The sequence below is a fragment of the Narcine bancroftii genome, chromosome 1, assembly GCF_036971445.1.
Source record: "Narcine bancroftii isolate sNarBan1 chromosome 1, sNarBan1.hap1, whole genome shotgun sequence".
Classification (NCBI taxonomy): domain Eukaryota; kingdom Metazoa; phylum Chordata; class Chondrichthyes; order Torpediniformes; family Narcinidae; genus Narcine; species Narcine bancroftii.
This window is the reverse complement of record NC_091469.1, coordinates 290,210,687-290,227,611: the sequence shown is the minus strand read 5'-3', so window position 1 is coordinate 290,227,611 and position 16,925 is coordinate 290,210,687. Positions and strand designations below refer to the sequence as shown.

The 16,925-nt window shown below is 39.9% G+C and overlaps 1 protein-coding gene across 1 annotated transcript in view; it reads right to left on the bottom strand.

Annotated features, from left to right (window-relative positions):
* Positions 1–16,925, bottom strand: part of LOC138756814 (TBC1 domain family member 10A) — a 125,132-nt gene that overhangs the window by 74,580 nt on the left and 33,627 nt on the right. Inside the window, exons 6-7 of the mRNA XM_069923235.1 lie at positions 15,695–15,820; positions 4,070–4,193 (exon numbers count right to left, since the gene is read on the bottom strand). Of these exons, the coding sequence (XP_069779336.1) occupies positions 4,070–4,193; positions 15,695–15,820 (250 nt within the window). The remainder of the gene's footprint in view (positions 1–4,069; positions 4,194–15,694; positions 15,821–16,925) is intronic.

The window sequence follows — 16,925 nt, the reverse complement described above, 5'->3', positions numbered from 1 at the left end:
TTTAGGGAAGATTCAATGCTCAATTTCCAATTTGAATTAAAATTTTCAAATACTGTGGGGACTTTTTATGAATTGTTTTCAGAATCTCTAATTTAAAATGAAAGCAGAAGTGTTGACTTATAAGGTTATTTATTACTTTGTTTAGGAATCCTTTTTTTCTCTCATTGCCAAACAGCTTCGTTTTTGGTAGTGGATTTAGATTTTTTTTACTGTAATACAATGTGCTTCATTGGGAATGTGGGTACCTTGGATGAACTGGTATGATCTAAGTGTAATGTACTATTTTTTGACTTTTAATATGTATTCTTATACACTCTATTTTTCAATGTGCAATTTCAATAAAAATATTGAAAAAGAGAAAAAAAAATGGCTTGTTCTTCAACAACACTGGGAAACTCCCTTGATCTTTATTGAAACACAAGGAAATATATCTGAACAAAAACCTGGAATTTCAGTTTAACATATAAATGCACGTTAAAAAAATGCAGAAAAAATTGAATATAGTGACTTCTCAGACTGTTGCTTCAATTAACAGAGTAATGAAAAAAAAAACCCCTCCTTACCTAATTAAATAGCTTCAAGAAGAGATAAATCAAGCTTCTGCACTAAACCCTGGGACATGTAACAGCTCCATTCAATGATTCAGTGTTTCAATTGAAACCCATTTAATTACACTGCGTAGTCTTTCCTAGGATTGAATAAATAAACACCAGCCAACATCTTGGGTTGAGAAAGGAATATGGAAAAAAAAAACTGGAAGAACTCTGTGGTAGAGGAACTCGACAAAAGTAGAGGGATGGTTGACGTTTCGAGTTGATCCCTAAACCTTCAGGCATCCTTCTACCTCCACCGATGCTATCTGGCCTGCTGAGTTCCTCCAGAAGATTGTACTTTGCTCCTGGTTGCAGGACCTGCAGCCTCTCATTTTAATTTAGACATACAGCATGGCAACATACCCTTTCGGCCTACGAGTCCCATGCTGCCCAATTACACCCAATTGACCTACAACGCCCGATATGTTTCAAAAGATGGGAGTAAACCGGAGCCTCTGGAAAAAAAAACCACGCAGGCACGGGAAGAATGTACAAATGCCAGTCCTGATCGGTGGTGCTGTATCAGCATTGCCCTGACCACTAGGCAAACTGTGCTGCTATGTCTCTAAAAAAAAAGTATATCCTGGTTTTTTTCAAATTAATTGTTGGGATCTGAGCATTGAAGGCAAGGGACACATTTGTTGCCCATTCTCGTTGTCTTCAAAACGTGATATTAGCTATTCAGTAACAATCAATAAGAACTTGATGCAACCAAGCTTATCTTGTGGTATTTGATGAGGTCTTAAGGCACAAGCTTAAAGGTTCCACTTTCTGTTAACTTATCCTTTCATTTTTTTTTATTTAAAGCATTTCTATGGTAATATTACACAGTATAATAATAACAACACAAGCCCATCCTCAAGGACCCTCACCACTCAGGCCATGCCCTCTTCTCACTACCACCATCAAGAAGGAGGTGCAGTCAAAGGATCCAAGAATATTTTTACTTGGAGACATTTATGAAAATGATATAAAATTGAAATTGGACAAATACCAAGAAAAATTTTTAGTATTGCAATAGCAACTACAGAGAAATGTATAGCGATATCATGGAAAGATGATAAGGAAGTGTTATTAAGTAGATGGTATAATGAGATGCAAAATCGTATACCTTTGGAAAAATTTACGTATAGTTTAAGGAATCAAGTTGAAAATTTTTATACTATTTGGAAACCATATATGGATTTCATGGATAATTTTCCATCCACCTCTTCTATCTTATCCACTCCTGTTAATTATTAATTAGAAATTTAATGATTGTCTATGCAAATATTATTGTATATTAAATGGTAGGTGTTTCTTTCTTTCTTTTCTTTCCTTTTCTTACTTTTGGGTGAGGGGGGATGGGGAGAAAATATATAAAAGTACTTTTTTTTGTATCATTAGCTACGGATATTTGATTAACATTTTATTTATTTTTTCCTGTAATGATGCAAACAATTAAATATTTTTTTTTAAAAAGGAAGGAGGTGCAGGACCCTGAAGATGAATACCCAACAATTCAAAAACAGCTTCTTTCCCTCCGCCATCAGATTTCTGAACGAACAATGAACCCCAGACATGACCTCACTTTCTCTTCTTTTTGCATTAATCTATTAATTTTTTTTAAATCTTCTATTTATGAATTGTACTTTATAGCAATTTTGCACCTGTAATTCACAACACTGCAGCTACCAAACAACAAATTTTGACACATGTTCATGACAATAAACCTGATTCTGTGTGACTTTTTAAATATTGCACATAACTTCTGAGGCTTTAATACCAAAATGATGGGGCAACTGGGCAAAATTTTCAACAAAATTTAAGGCATTAGTTAAAAAAAAAAACACTTGCTTTATTTCTTTAAGCACTAATTTTCACTCAATGAAATTACAATTTACAATGATGCTGGTAGTCTATTGGACATCTGAAGTTTGCCTTTTCATCTTAAGTCAAATAGTTTGGACAAAGACTCGAAACTTTAATTTACAGGTTCACAAGAAGACTTAGTTTCAAGTCAAGTTTATTGTCATCTGATTGCACAAGTACAACCCGATGAAACAGCGTTCTCCGGTCCTTGGTGCAAAAACACGCAGACACACATCCAGGCATAACACACACATATAGACAAACAATACACATGCAGGACAAGTATTTAATCTATAAAAATAAATAAATAAATACGAGAGTCTCGGAGGGTTGGTGTGAGCAGTTATTTTGGGCATTCACCATTCTCACTGCCCATGGGAAGAAGCTGTTCCTCAGTCTGGTGGTACTGGCTCTAATACTCATGCACCTCTTCCAATTTCATACTCACTATGAAGGCCATCACTCACAATTTGGGAGGTTGTTCTTTTTCACTTGGTAAATAATCTTTTGGCCTTATCTCTGTGGAGCAGATTGTCCTGGTGTCTCTGCCAAAATTTATCATCAAACCATTGCCACAATAGAGCGTAGAGTATCTGTTCAAATTTGGATTGCCTTTTGGGAAGTTTGCTGAGCCACCAACTTGCTACTACAATATTCACTTTGGAAGGAAAAATAGAAGATCAGAATATTACTTCAATGGCAAGCGATTGCAGCATGCTGCCGTGCAGAAGGACTTGGGAGGGTTTGTGGACGAATCACAAAAGGTTGGTTCGCAGGTGCGGCTGGCTATCGAGAAGGCAAATGAAATGTTGGCCTTCAATGCTGGAGGGATGGAATTTAAGAGCGGTGGGGGGGGGGGGGGGGCTGGGGCTATGCTGTAACTGTACAAGGTACTGGTGAGATCACATCTGGAGTACTGCATGTAATTCTGTCTCCTTACTTCAAGAGGGATTTACTGGTTTGGGAGGCAGGGCAGAGGAGATTCCAGAAATGAAGGGATTGGTCTATGAGGAGAGATTGAGTTGTCTGGGACTATACTTGCTGGAATTCAGAAGAATGATAGGGTATCTTATAGAAACATAAAATTATGAAAGACATAGATAAGATAGAAGTGGGTAATGTATTTCCATTGGTGGGGAGACCATAACTAGGGGACAGAGCCTCAAGATTCAGGGTAGCAGATTTTGGACAGAAATGAGGAGAAACTGCTTTTCCCAGAGGGTGGTGAATTTGTGGAATTCGCTGCCCATGGAAGCAATGGAGGCTACCACTGTAAATATATTTAAGACAAGGTTGGATAGATTTTTACTAGTAGGGGAATTAAGGGACATAGTGAAAAGGCAGGTAGGTGGAGATGAGCCCATCATCAGATCAACCATGATTATCTCATTAAATGGCGGAGCAGGCTCGAGGGGCCGAATGGCCGACTCCTTCTCCTCTTTCTTATGTTCTTACAATGACAGCTGGACTTCTCAGGTGACTGTAAAGCACTTTTGTATAATGTTGTGGAAGGCACGGTGGAAGTACAAATCAGAGTTGGGGAGCACTAGATAGAGACAAGCATGCGCACACACAAGCATATAAGCACACATTCTTTCACTTGATTTATAATTAAAGACACATACGTGTCCAAAGAATGTTCATAAAATCCTGCAAGGTATTTGTTCTGTCCTAGAAGGACCACCAAAGCCCAGAACGCGTCCTCCTCCTGCATGTTCATGAGCAGCATGGCCGCTATGTATGACATTCCTAGCAAAACAAAAGTTAGAAATAAATTGACGTGGAATTCACTAAAAAAAATTGCATGCAGAGTTAATAAAAAATTTGCTAATGAACACAAAATGATAGAAGGTAATTTAAATGGTAACTATCTGATTCCCAGCTGGGAGACACACAAGGCTCAATTTGGTTCTGGCACGCGATTCTCACTTTTGGGGGTCTCCACACACTGATCCCAAGCCGGATGAGGTTAAGCTAGGTAATGTCATCACACCAACGGTCTCTCAATCTTCCTCACTACTGTAAGGCTCACCCTTATTGCAACAAATTTCCTAATAGAGTGGAAGGAACCTACAGAACAGGGACCATCTCGACTTCAAAATCTCTCCAACTCTAGTCTTCCAATTATAGCATCCCCGGTGATACAAGGGCTTGATGAGATCTATCCAAGGTTATTTAGAGACGAGATTGTTGAGGCCTTGTAACCACAGGCAAGGTCCCAAAGGACTGGAGAAAAGTAAAAGTTGTTCCTGTTTAAGAAGGGCAAGAGAGACAAACCGGGAAGTTATAGACTAGTAAGCTTTACATTATTGGAGAGGACATTTAGGAACAGGATCTGCTCACATCTGGAAAAAACATGGATTTATTAGGGATAGTCAAGCATGAGTTTATGAAGGGGAGGTTGCGCTTTACAAAAGTGATTTGAGTTTTATGTGGAGGTGATGACGATGTTTAGGGTAAATGGAGCAAAAGATGTTTTATACATGGACAATAAAGCTTTCAACAAAGTTTCTCATGGCAGGCTTATCCAGAAGGTTAGAGGCATAGGATCCATGGTCACTTAGAAGATTGGATTCAAATCTGGCTTGGCCATAGAAGACAGAGAGTAGCGACATGGAGGGGTGTACCTCTAACTGGAGATCAGTGAACAACGGAATTCTACAAGGATCGTACTAAGAACTCTCCTATTTGTGATACACATGTGATTTGGATAAAAATGCATGTGGGCTGATCTGTTAGTTTGCAGTCATCACAAAAATTGACAGAATTGTGGATAGTGAGGAAGATTCCCAAAAGATTCATCAGCCTACAGACCAGAAATGTGGGCAGAAAAATGGCAGATGGAGCTTAATTAGGCCACGTGAGGTGTTGCGCTGGGCAATTTAAATGCAAGAAGTAAACAGTTAATGATGGAACCAGAGAAGCATTTGTGTATAAAGGGATCTTGGGGTGCAAATCTATAGCTCCCTGAAAGTGGCACCTTTTTCCCAAAGGTGAGAGTAGTAAACACTAGAGGAGATCTGTACAAAGTGAGGGGAGGAAAATTTAGGGGAGACATCAAGTGTAAGTTGTTTTTTTAATCACAGAGTTGTGGGTGTCTGGAATGCTTTGCAAGGGGTGGCGATGGAGATTTGAAATGTGTGATCAAGGTTTAGTTGATGCACAGGATCAACTTCAAGATGAAAATAGAATAATTGAAACATTGCAGATCCAAAATAAAAATTTAGCAAAAAAGGTTGATTATTTGGAGAATCAATCTAGATGGAACAACGTGAAAATTGTTGGTTTGCCAGAAGGCATAGAAGGACCAGATCCAAGAAAATTTTTTTACTGAATGGATTCCACGAGTGTTAGGACAGGATATATTCCCTGAAGGTTTAATACTGGAACGTGCTTATAGAGTTTTAAGAAGAAAATCTTTTTCAGGACAGAATCCAAGATCTGTTTTGATCCGTTGTTTAAACTATTGTGACAGAGAGACAATTTTACATACGGCTATTAGAAATGCCCAGCAAAATAGATCTCCTTTGATGGTTCAGAATAATCCTGTTTTCTTCTATCAAGATTTGAGTCAAGAAATTATGTTTCAACGACGCGAATTTAATTCTGTGAAAGAACGGATGTGGAAAAAAAGACATAAGGCAACATTCAGGTATTCTGCGGCACTGAAGATTTTTTAGGATGGAAATTAGCCAAAGTTCTTTGACAATCCTAAAGAGGTTATGGACTTTGTTCAGTCTCTACCAATCATGCAGTTTCAGGAACGATGTAGTCCTTCAAGGTCTCCAAAGAGAGTAGAGATGTAAGGTGGGATCCAGTTTTTTAAAAGAAATGGAAGCAATGGTGACCGAAGTGGTAACGTTGATTTAAAAAAAATAAATCTTTTATCTTTTTTTTTGAGAAGAGTTTAAATAGTTTAAATAATGATGTTAGTTTAATGAAATGGGAGTTGGGAGAGGGAACTGGGTGGGCACTAGTTTCCAGAAGTCATCAGCTACCTGTGAGTTATCTCACACCCAATATTTTGGGGGAGTTACTGCTTTGGGCAGTTTAAACAGGAGGAGGTAGTTGTGACCTCCAACCTGTTTTTTTTCTTTTTAATTTTTGGGTTAAGAAGTGAAGGTTTTTTTAAATTATTCTTTTTAAATAAATAATTTTTTTAAACTCTGTTTTCTGATTGTAATTGAGAGGGAATTAGGAGGTTTTTTTTCTCTTTTTTTGGGGTTTTTTTTCTCTTTTTTTTCTTTCTTTTAAGAGGATGATGTCACAGAAGATAATAAGTCAAAAATTGAGGATGTTGAATTAGATGAAGAGGAAGATGAGGGGAAAGGTGATAAGAAGAAAAAGAAGAAAACCAAGTACAAATACATTGAGGGAGAAGAGTTTAATAAAATTAAGTTAATTTCGATAGAGAATTTTGAAGATGTTATAAATGAAGAATATGGAGAATTTTATAAGAGTTTGAACTTTTTTCTTTTTTTTTCTTTTTTTATATAAGGGGAGGGGAAGGGAATAAAAAGTTTATCTGATCTTGTTTTTCTAAGGGATGTTTTTGTTCTCTCGATGAATTATAAAGGAAACTTGGTATTAATGGAAATGTTGTATTTATGTATTATTAATTATGATTTTTTGTATAACAGATATGTGGTTGATATATGATTTTAATATTTGAACTTAGTTTTATAGTGGATTTCATTTTTGTTAGTAATTTTTTTTGTTGTTAAGTTTTATCCTTTTTTTTGTAAGTGGGGTTTTTTCTATTTTATTTACAACATTGTTAATTAATTCTTCACTCTTTATTTTGGGGGGGAGGGTTGGACTAATTTTAAATTAGATGATTAATGTTGTGTTATAATTATTGGGGGGGTTAATTTGTGTAGTTTAATGATGTAGTATTCTAATTTTTATTATCTTATTTTTTATTATTTCTTTAAATGTAATTTTTATTTTATTCATGTCATAAAATTTTAAATAAAGTTTAAAAAAAAATTAAGAGATGGGGAAGTGCAGAGAGACCTAGGGGTACTTGTACATCAGTCTCTGAAGGTGAGCATGCAGGTACAGCAGGCGGTTAAAAAGGCAAATGGTATGTTGGCCTTCATATCAAGAGAGTTTGAGTATAGGAACAAGGATACCTTACTGCAGCTGTACAGGGCCTTGGTGAGACCCCACCTGGAGTATTGTGTGCAGTTTTGGTCACCTTATCTAAGGAAGGATGTTCTTGCAATGGAGGGAGTGCAGAGGCGATTCACCAGGCTGATACCTGGAATGGCAGGAATGACTTATGAGGAAAGATTGCACAAATTGGGATTGTACTTGCTGGAGTTTAGAAGATTGAGAGGGGATCTCATAGAGACCTATAAAATTCTGGCAGGACTGGACAGAATGGATGCAGATGGGATGTTAAAAATGATGGGAAAATCCAGAACCCGGGGCCATGGTTTGAGGATAAAAGGCAAACCATTTAGGACCGAGATGAGGAGGAATTTCTTTACCCAGAGGGTGGTGAATCTGTGGAATTCATTGCCACAGAGGGCAGTAGAGGCAGGTTCATTAAATCTATTTAAGAGGGAATTAGATCTATTTCTTCAGTATAAGGGTATTAAAGGTTACGGAGAGAAGGCGGGGATGGGGTACTGAACTTTAAGATCAGCCATGATCTTGTTGAATGGCGGAGCAGGCTCGAAGGACCTACTCCTGCTCCTATCTTCTATGTTTCTATGAACTTGAAGTGGAAAATAATTTGAGAAGAATGACATGGGCAAGTGGATGGTCTAACATTGTTGAAAGGTGTGGACAGAGTAGACGTGGAAAGGTTGTTTCCCGTGATGGGAACGTCTAGGTCAAGAGGGCACAACTTCAGGATTGAAGGGCGACCGCTTAGAACAGAGATGTGGAGGAATTTCTTCAGCCAGAGAGTGGTGAATCTGGGGAATTTGTTGGCACAGGTCATTGTGGAGGGCGGGTCATTGGGTGCATTTAAGACAGAGATTGATAGGTTCTTGATTAGCCAGGGCATCAAAGGTTGTGGAGAGAAGGCCGGGCAGTGGGGCTGAGTGGGGAAATAGATCAGCTCGTGATTAAATGGCAGGGAAGGCTTGATGGGCTGAATAGCCTAATTCTACTCCCTTGTCTTATGGTTTCATTCTGTATTTTTCATCATCAAATTCAAAGTTATGATGTTACACAATCAAGTGGACTTTTTCTTCAGCGAAATTCCCATACTTTCATCAGAACAAGTATTAACTTCCTTTTTTTGCAGCAACAGTAGTTCAACTCATCACAGAAACCATCTCATCCCTGCCATCATTTTAAGAAATTGTTTCTAAATTCCCACTTGGGATGACCTGCAAATATTTCCTGAATGTGCACAGCTTTCAAACTGGGGGATAATCAATCACCATTCTTTGGCTTGGCTTCGCGGATTTATGGAGGGGTATGTCCACGACTGCTGCAGGCTCGTTGGTGACTGACAAGCCGATCCGGGACAGGCAGGCACGGTTGCAGCGGTTGCAGGGGAAAATTGGTGGGTTGGGTTGGGTGTTGGCTTTTTCCTCCTTTGTCTTTTGTCAGTGAGGTGGGCTCTGCAGTCTTCTTCAAAGGAGGTTGCTGCCTGCCGAACTGTGAGGCGCCAAGATGCACAGTTGGAGGCGAGATCAGCCCACTGGCGGTGGTCAATGGGGCAGGCACCAAGAGATTTCTTTAAGCAGTCCTTGTACCACTTCTTTGGTGCACTTCTGTCTCGGTGGCCAGTGGAGAGCTCGCCATAGAACACGATCTTGGGAAGGCGATGGTCCTCTATTCTGGAGACATGACCCACCCAGCGCAGTTGGGTCTTCACCATTACTGACGGCAAATGCGGTTAAGACAGGAAAATGGACATAAGGAAGACAAGCCTTGACCTTACTTCATAGTGGAACAGGCTCAATACCTCATTTGCTGTGAAATTACATGCTCAAACAATTACAGATAATTATCATACATTTGCTTCATGCTGATCTGCATCATTGACTTAATTTTTCATCAAATAGAATTAGGGAGGGGGGGGGAAAGAAAAGAACATTCTGGCAAAATGCCAGAATTGCCTTACTGTAAGGAGCGTCAGGCAATACTAATGGAAACTCTTTGTCTGCTTTATGGGAAACAAAAGGAAATTTTGTGTAATATTATATTGTCTGTTTTATTACATAACCATAAAAGAATCTTGAAATGAGTCTTGAGAAATCCCTGTTCAAATCTAACAGAGCAAACTTGGTATCCTGGAGAGTGGCTGTGAGCCATTTTAAAGCACCTTATCACGTGGTCAGGACAACCCAGTGGTTCTCAACCCTTTTCTTTCCACTCATATATCTCTTTGAGTATTTCCTCTGTCATCAGTGCTCTGTGATTAGTAAGGAATTGCTTAAGGTGGATGTGGGTGGAAAAAAAAGTTTGAAAACCACTGTTTTAATTGTCCCTAATTGACTTGTTATGCGGACGGTTTCGTAACCAAAGGAAATGGGCCAATGACAATTTTCCTCAAGCAAAATATTTCAGTAACAATTGGGTCTAGAGCAGTGATTCTCAACCTTCCCTTCCCACTCAGATCCCACCTTAAGCAATCCCTTACTAATCACAAAGTACCTTAAAGTGGAATGTGAGTGGAGGAAAAAGGTTGAGAACCACTGCTTTAAAGCAAGCAATGAGCAACACTCCACCAGCTTTTGAAAATGTAAAATAAGTCCTGCACATGGTGAAAAAGGGAAGTATGAGATCTTTACCTTATTTATCTAGCAACCAGATAGCTTCATCAGATTATCATTAGGGTGATCTTGGCCTCCCCCAGTCAAAAATATTCCCATTATCCACCCCCCCCCTCTACTTTCTCTGCAACTTAAAGTTAACATCTTTTTTCTCTTCCCAGCTCTCACCAAAGATCTGACCCAAAACATTAACTGTTTTGAATTCCACAGATGGTGCCCTGACCTGCTGAGTGTTTCCAGCTTTTTCTAAATTTTTTAAATCTAATGTTTTTATGTTTAGATATACAGCACGATAACAGGCCATTTCAGCCCACAAGCTCGTGCCGCCCAATTACACCCAATTAACCGACCACCTGGTACGTTTTGAACGATGGGAGGAAACTGAAGCCCAAGGGGAAATCCACACAGATGTGAGGAGAATGTACAAACTCCTTACAGACAGTGTGGGATTCGAACCCTGGTTCCAATTGCTGGTGCTGTAACAGTGTTGCGCCAACTGCTACAGTAACTGTGCAGCTCCTCTCCCACGCTAACTGTGTTCATTTACTTGATAACATTTTTTATGAAGCATATTTTAAGATGTTAAAAATCGGTCTATGTGGAAGCATTTCATCCATATTTAACCACACACAGCTGGCCTTAGGCACCATAATGCTTTGGTACTAGAAGTCTAAACACTGGAGGAACTCAGCCAGTCTCTCAGCGTCCATAGGAAGTAAAGATATATTAACGAGGAAGGACTCAGTCCTGAAACGTCAAGGTATGAGTGAAAAGCAGGCAGGGCCCTATATTAAAAGGCTGAGGAAAAGGGAACAAAGGGAGGGGGAGGAGTACAGATCAACAGACAAAAGATTTCTTCAATTGGGCATGATAAGAGGAAAAGTGAGAGGTGATATTAGCTCCAAGAAAGAAGACAAAGGGGAAATGGGAAGATAGAGAGAATCAGAACTGGAGGAAATGGAGACAGGGGGACAAAGATGTAGGTGTAAGTTTTAACAGAAAATGGAGAAGTTGATGTAATGTCATCCGGTTGAAGGGGGCCCAGACAGAAGATGAGGTGTTGTTCCTCCACTTTGCAGGTGGTCTCAGTCTGGAAGTGCACGAGACCATGGACGGACATGTCGGCAAGGGAATGGGATGGGGAATTGAAATGGGAGATCCATGCTATTGCAATGTTTCACGGCAATAGAAATTTGCACTGAACACAAGAGCAAAGGAATAGGAGGCCACTCAGCCCCTTATGTCTAACCCATCATTTAGTGTGATTATGCCTGATCTATTCTGAGCCAGTTACCCATAACTGATTTGTCTTTTAAATTATTATCTATATTCATATTTAATATTCCTGATGATCTGGCCTTCACCAACTTCTGGGACAGGAAATTCCACAGATTCACAACACTTTTCAAAAAAAAAAGCATTTAAACAGGTGAAGCATTTAAATAGCACAGTCCTCAAAAAAAAATCAGAAGTCGTACTCTAGATACAACTGCTAAATTTGAAGAAACAGGAAACCATTTATTGATGACTTTATTGATGATGTTGTTCCATGAATTAACTTTCCTTTCCAGATGTAATAAAATTCTTGGCGTTTTTGTTACCTGTAGGTGTGGAATGAAGCTATATTTTAAATTATTCGACAGATCCTTGGGATAGGCCACTCAGTTGGTTTTTAATTTTTTTTTAGTAGATTAGTTGTTTTGTTTTTTACATATAATATTATAATTATTTCTTTATCTCTGTTTTCTTTGTTAGGAGAATTATTTCTAATATGTCACATTTTCACTCTGGAATTTATATCTGATACTTGTGCCATGTCGACTTGGACAGACCATTTTAATTGTTTTATTTCTCTATTCCTATGCTGTGTATATTATAAAATGTTAATAAAAAGATTGAAAAAGAAAGGGCTCAAGTCTGAAATATCGGTTCTTTGCACTGTTTGACCTGCTGAGCTTCTCCAGCATATTGTGTGGTGTTTTTTTAAAAAACTTCAACCACAGATTTTTGTGATTTACCATTTAAACATGTACTTGGATCAGAAAGGCAAAGAGGTATATGTTCCTAACACAAGCAAGTGGGATTAGCATAGAAAGCCATAGCAATTGGCAGGTATGAAGGAGGTGGGCTGAAAGGGTGTGCTCTTGTGATGTGCGATCAATGAGATGTCTAAATCCCTCAGTTTTAAATGACCAGCCCTTTACATCTTGTCTGCTTGAGAAAGATATCAGGGTATCAAAGGTTATGGGGAGTGGGTTAGGGATCAGTTCATGATGGAATAGCTGAGTGGACTTGATGGGCTGAATGGCCCATCATCTATCCTATATCTTATGGTCTAAAATATCTCAATGCCAACTCTGTCAAGCCTCCTTCAGATCTTGTTTGAATGTCACCACTCGATCTTCCAAACACTAAGAAATACAGATCTAACCTGTGCAGCTTATTTTGACAGGACAACCCTCTTAATTCAGAAAAAAAATATTGGAGGAACTCAGCAGGACTCGCAGCATCCACAGGAGGTAAAGATATACAAGCAATGTTTCAGGCCTGACCCCTTCTTCACAATATGACTGAGAGATCAAGAAAGGGGAGGGTGTTGCTAGAGGGGTCTCTGCACCCCCGCAACTGGATCCTCAACTTCCTTATTGGAAGATCACAGTCAGTACAAATTGGAAACAACATCTCCTCCTCACTGACTATCAACACAGGCGCACCCCAAGGATGTGTGCTTGGGCCCCTGCTCTACTCATTATATACCCATGACTGTGTGGGCAAGTACAATTCCAATGCTCCCTACAAATTTGCCGATGACACCACAGTTGTCGGCAGAATCACAAACAGCAAAGAGGAAACATACAGGAGGGAGTTAGATCAGCTCATTGAGTGTTGTCACACCAACAACCTTGCTCTCAACATTAGCAGAACCAAGGAGATGATTGTGGACTTCAGGAGGAAGTCAGGGGAATACCACCCAATCCTCATCGAGGGGTCAGTAGTGGAGAAGGTCAAGAACATCAAATTCCTGGGTGCCAGCATCTCTGAGTATCTGTCCTGGTGCCTCCATGTCAATGCAATCATAAGGAAGGCTCACCAGCGCCTATACTTAACAAGCTGTTTGAGGAGATACAGTATGTCACCAAAAACTCTTGAAAACTTCTACAGGTGAACCGTGGAGAGCATTCTGGATGGTTGCATCACTGTCTGGTACGGAGGTCCCAACGCTCAGGACAAGAATAAACTCCAGAGGGTTGTTAACTCGGCCTGCGACATCACAGGCACCAGACTTCACTCCATTGAGAACATCTACAAGAGGCGGTGACTTAAGAAAGCAGCCTCTACCCTCAAGGATCCCACCACCACCCTCTTCACTCTGCTACCATCAGGAAAAAGGTACAGGAGCCTGAAGATGAGCACTCAGCGGCACAGATTCTTCCCCTCTGCCAGCAGGTTCCTGAATTATCAATGAACCAAAGCACTGGTTTTACTTTGATTTTTCATGCACTATTTTTATTTGTTTTGTAAGGTGGTTTATTTGAAAGTTTGCCCTGTGACGCTGTTGCAAAACAACAAATTTCATGACTTATTCATGACAATAAATTCTGATTCAGGTTCCGATTCATTTTTTTTTAAACCAAAGATATAGGAACTCGCAAGGTTTAACTCTAAAATGTAAAAAAAAAATCAGGGAATTGTGTAAATCCATTTGATGTGAAAAAAGCTGCCTGGTTTAACTCTGAAACTTCAATGCTGAAAAAAATAAACAGTTATCTGTAAAGTGAAGGTGTGAATTTTCCCCTTTGATCAAATGCTATGAATACAGGTTATGTTAAAAAAAACACGTTCCAATAAAATGGAACACCATTGCCCCCTAGAGCCCAACATTTTGCACACACATTGCTGGATAAACTCAGTGGGTCAAACTCCATCTCTGGGAGAAAAAGAATGGTCAATATTTCAAGCTAAACCTCTTTGTCAAGACCTTTAAAAGGGTTTGGCTTAAAACATTGACCATTCTTTTTCCTTCCACAGATACCATCAAGGAACCCCCCCCCCCCCCCCACCCAGGCCTTGCCCTATCATTGGGAAGGGAGTACAGGAGCCTAAAGTCAAACATCCAGCAGCACAAAAGCAGCTTCTTCCCCTCCGCCATCAGATCCCTGAACAGACAGTGAACCCCAGACACTAACTCACTCTTTACTCTTCTTTTGCACTATTTATTTGTCAATAGTGAATTTACAGAAATGTAATTTATAACAAATTTTTGCACCTTGTTCTGTGCAATATTGCTGCTACAAAGCAACAAATTTTGTGACACATTCTCAGGGCAATAAACCCGATTCTAATTCCCTCCAGCAGATTGTGTTCGATTTCAAATTCCAGCATCTGCAGTCTCCTAAGAATCTCCGGATCAGCTAAGTGCCCTTTAGACAAGTTCTTTCAGCCACCTTGGTGAAAGGTTTCCTGCATATCTATGTGAAAGGGAACGCTCCATGGGGTAAGAACACCTGCTGCAATAACTAACAACTTGGTTAATCAATGTGCACTGAATATTGGGAAGTGTAACATATATACTTTAAAAAGATAGAAAGATTGTGGTGTGCAGAACAAAGAGTACTCAGTGTCATTCTGATCAAATTCAGATCAGATCAGATTCAGATTTATTGGCAGAGTACATATATGCAGTGTGAAGTGCAAAGGGATCTGGACCAGCTGGAAAAATGGGCTGGAAAATGTCAGATGGAATTTAATGCAGACAAGTGTGAGTTGTTGCATTTTAGAAAGGACATACATGGTAAGTGTAGGGCACGAGGAGTGCAGTAGAACAGAGGGTTCTGGGAATACAGAAACATAATTCCCTGAAAGTGGCATCACAGGTGGAGAGGGTTATAGAGAGAGCTTTTGGCATCTTGGCCTTCATAAATCAAATACTGAGTACAGGAGTTGGGATGTTACAGTAAAATTGTATAAGACATTGGTGAGGTCATATTTGGAGTCTTGTGTCCCGTTTTGGTCACCCAACTACAGGAAAGAGATCAATAAGATAGAAAGAGTGTGGAGAAGATTTACTAGGATTTTGCCTGGATAGCACGCAAAGCAATGCCTTTCACCGTATCTTGGTGCTCACGGAATTAAACTATTCAATTCAAATTCAATTTGATTCTACAACTTCAGGACATTTTCAAGTATTTTTACAGCTAATACAAAAACACTTTTGAATGACAGTCACTGGCTTGTTGGAGAAAATAATATTGGCAATTTACTGCACAAGCAGAAAGAAGGAAAGGGGGAATCTATTTTGGGATGTCAACCAGGGAAAACTCTCTCATGCCATCAGACCTCTTAGGTCAAAGTGAAAATGGCTGGAAAGCTCAGCAACTTCTTCCCTTAATAATCACAAATAATTCTCTGTACCTGCTCCCAAAAAGAGGATGCAACAGTTCTGAAATGGCCCAAAATTCCTTCTTTACTGAGTAAAAGCAAGCAATGATTCGATGTCTTCACCCTTACCTTGACAGTAGCCAATCTGAGGATTATACCTGGCGTATGCAGAGAGGATACGAAAGAGTTTTGCTTGCCCTTCTTTTGCTTCTGGATTCCTACCCATCAGGGAACAATGTGTCGGGAAAGACCTCTCTACAAAAAGGAAAATTACAAATCAAACTCTGGTTTAAAAAAAAATACTTTTTGAACTATAGAACACTACAGTACAGAAACAGGCCCTTTTTTGTAATGCCTCATCCCCCTTACCTGTACCCAGTCCATAGCCCTACATACCCCTCATGTACCTGCCCAAATGTTTCTTAAATGTCAAAATTGACCCCACATTCACCATTTCAGCTGGCAGCTCGTTCCACTCCAACTAATCTCAGTGTGAAGACATTCCCCCCGATGTCCCTTTTAACCTATGGATTCTAAATTTTAACTTAGCTTGCTTGCATTTACTCTAACTGTGTGTGTGCGAGTGGTCCAGTGTAGGAGGTTTTGTTTCACAAGGCTTCAGCGAGCAGAGGCTGAGCTTGAGATTGATTCCAGTGAGGTAAGGCAGGATGAGATATTTGTATTTAAACAAGGAAGAGTTAATGGAGAGAGCTAAGTTAGTGGAATGCTTCAGTTATAGAATGTGGGAAATCTGGGACAGCACAATTGCTCCTGATGACTACACCTGCAAGAGGTGCATCCAGCCACAGCTCCTGAGAGACCGTATTAGGGAACTGGAGCTGGATGAACTCTGGATCATTCAGGAGGCAGAAGCAGTGCTTGAGAGGAGCTTCAGGGAGGCAGTCATCCACAAAATTCAGGAGGCAGGTAACTGGGTGAGAGTCAGGAGAGGGAAGAGGAAGAGGCAGACTGTGCAGAGCACCCCTTTAGCCATTCCCCTCAACAATATATAATGTTTAGGATACTGTTGGGGGAGGGATAATCTACCAGGGACAAGTTGAGGTGGTCTCGTCTCTGGCCCTTCAGTTCAGAAGGGAAGGGGGGAGAAGAGGAGAGCTATGGTGATTGGGGACTTGTTAGTTAGAGAAGTGGATAGGAGGTTCAGTGAAAATGATTGAGGCTCTGGATGGCATGTTGCCTCACAGGTGCCAGGGTCAGGGATGTCTCTGATCAAATTCATAGCATTCTGGAGGGGGAGGGGTAGTAGCCAGATGTGGCAACCAAAGACATAGATAGGAGAAGGGATGAAGTCCTGAAGATGGAGTACAGGGAGCATGGTAAGAAATTAAAAAGTAGGACC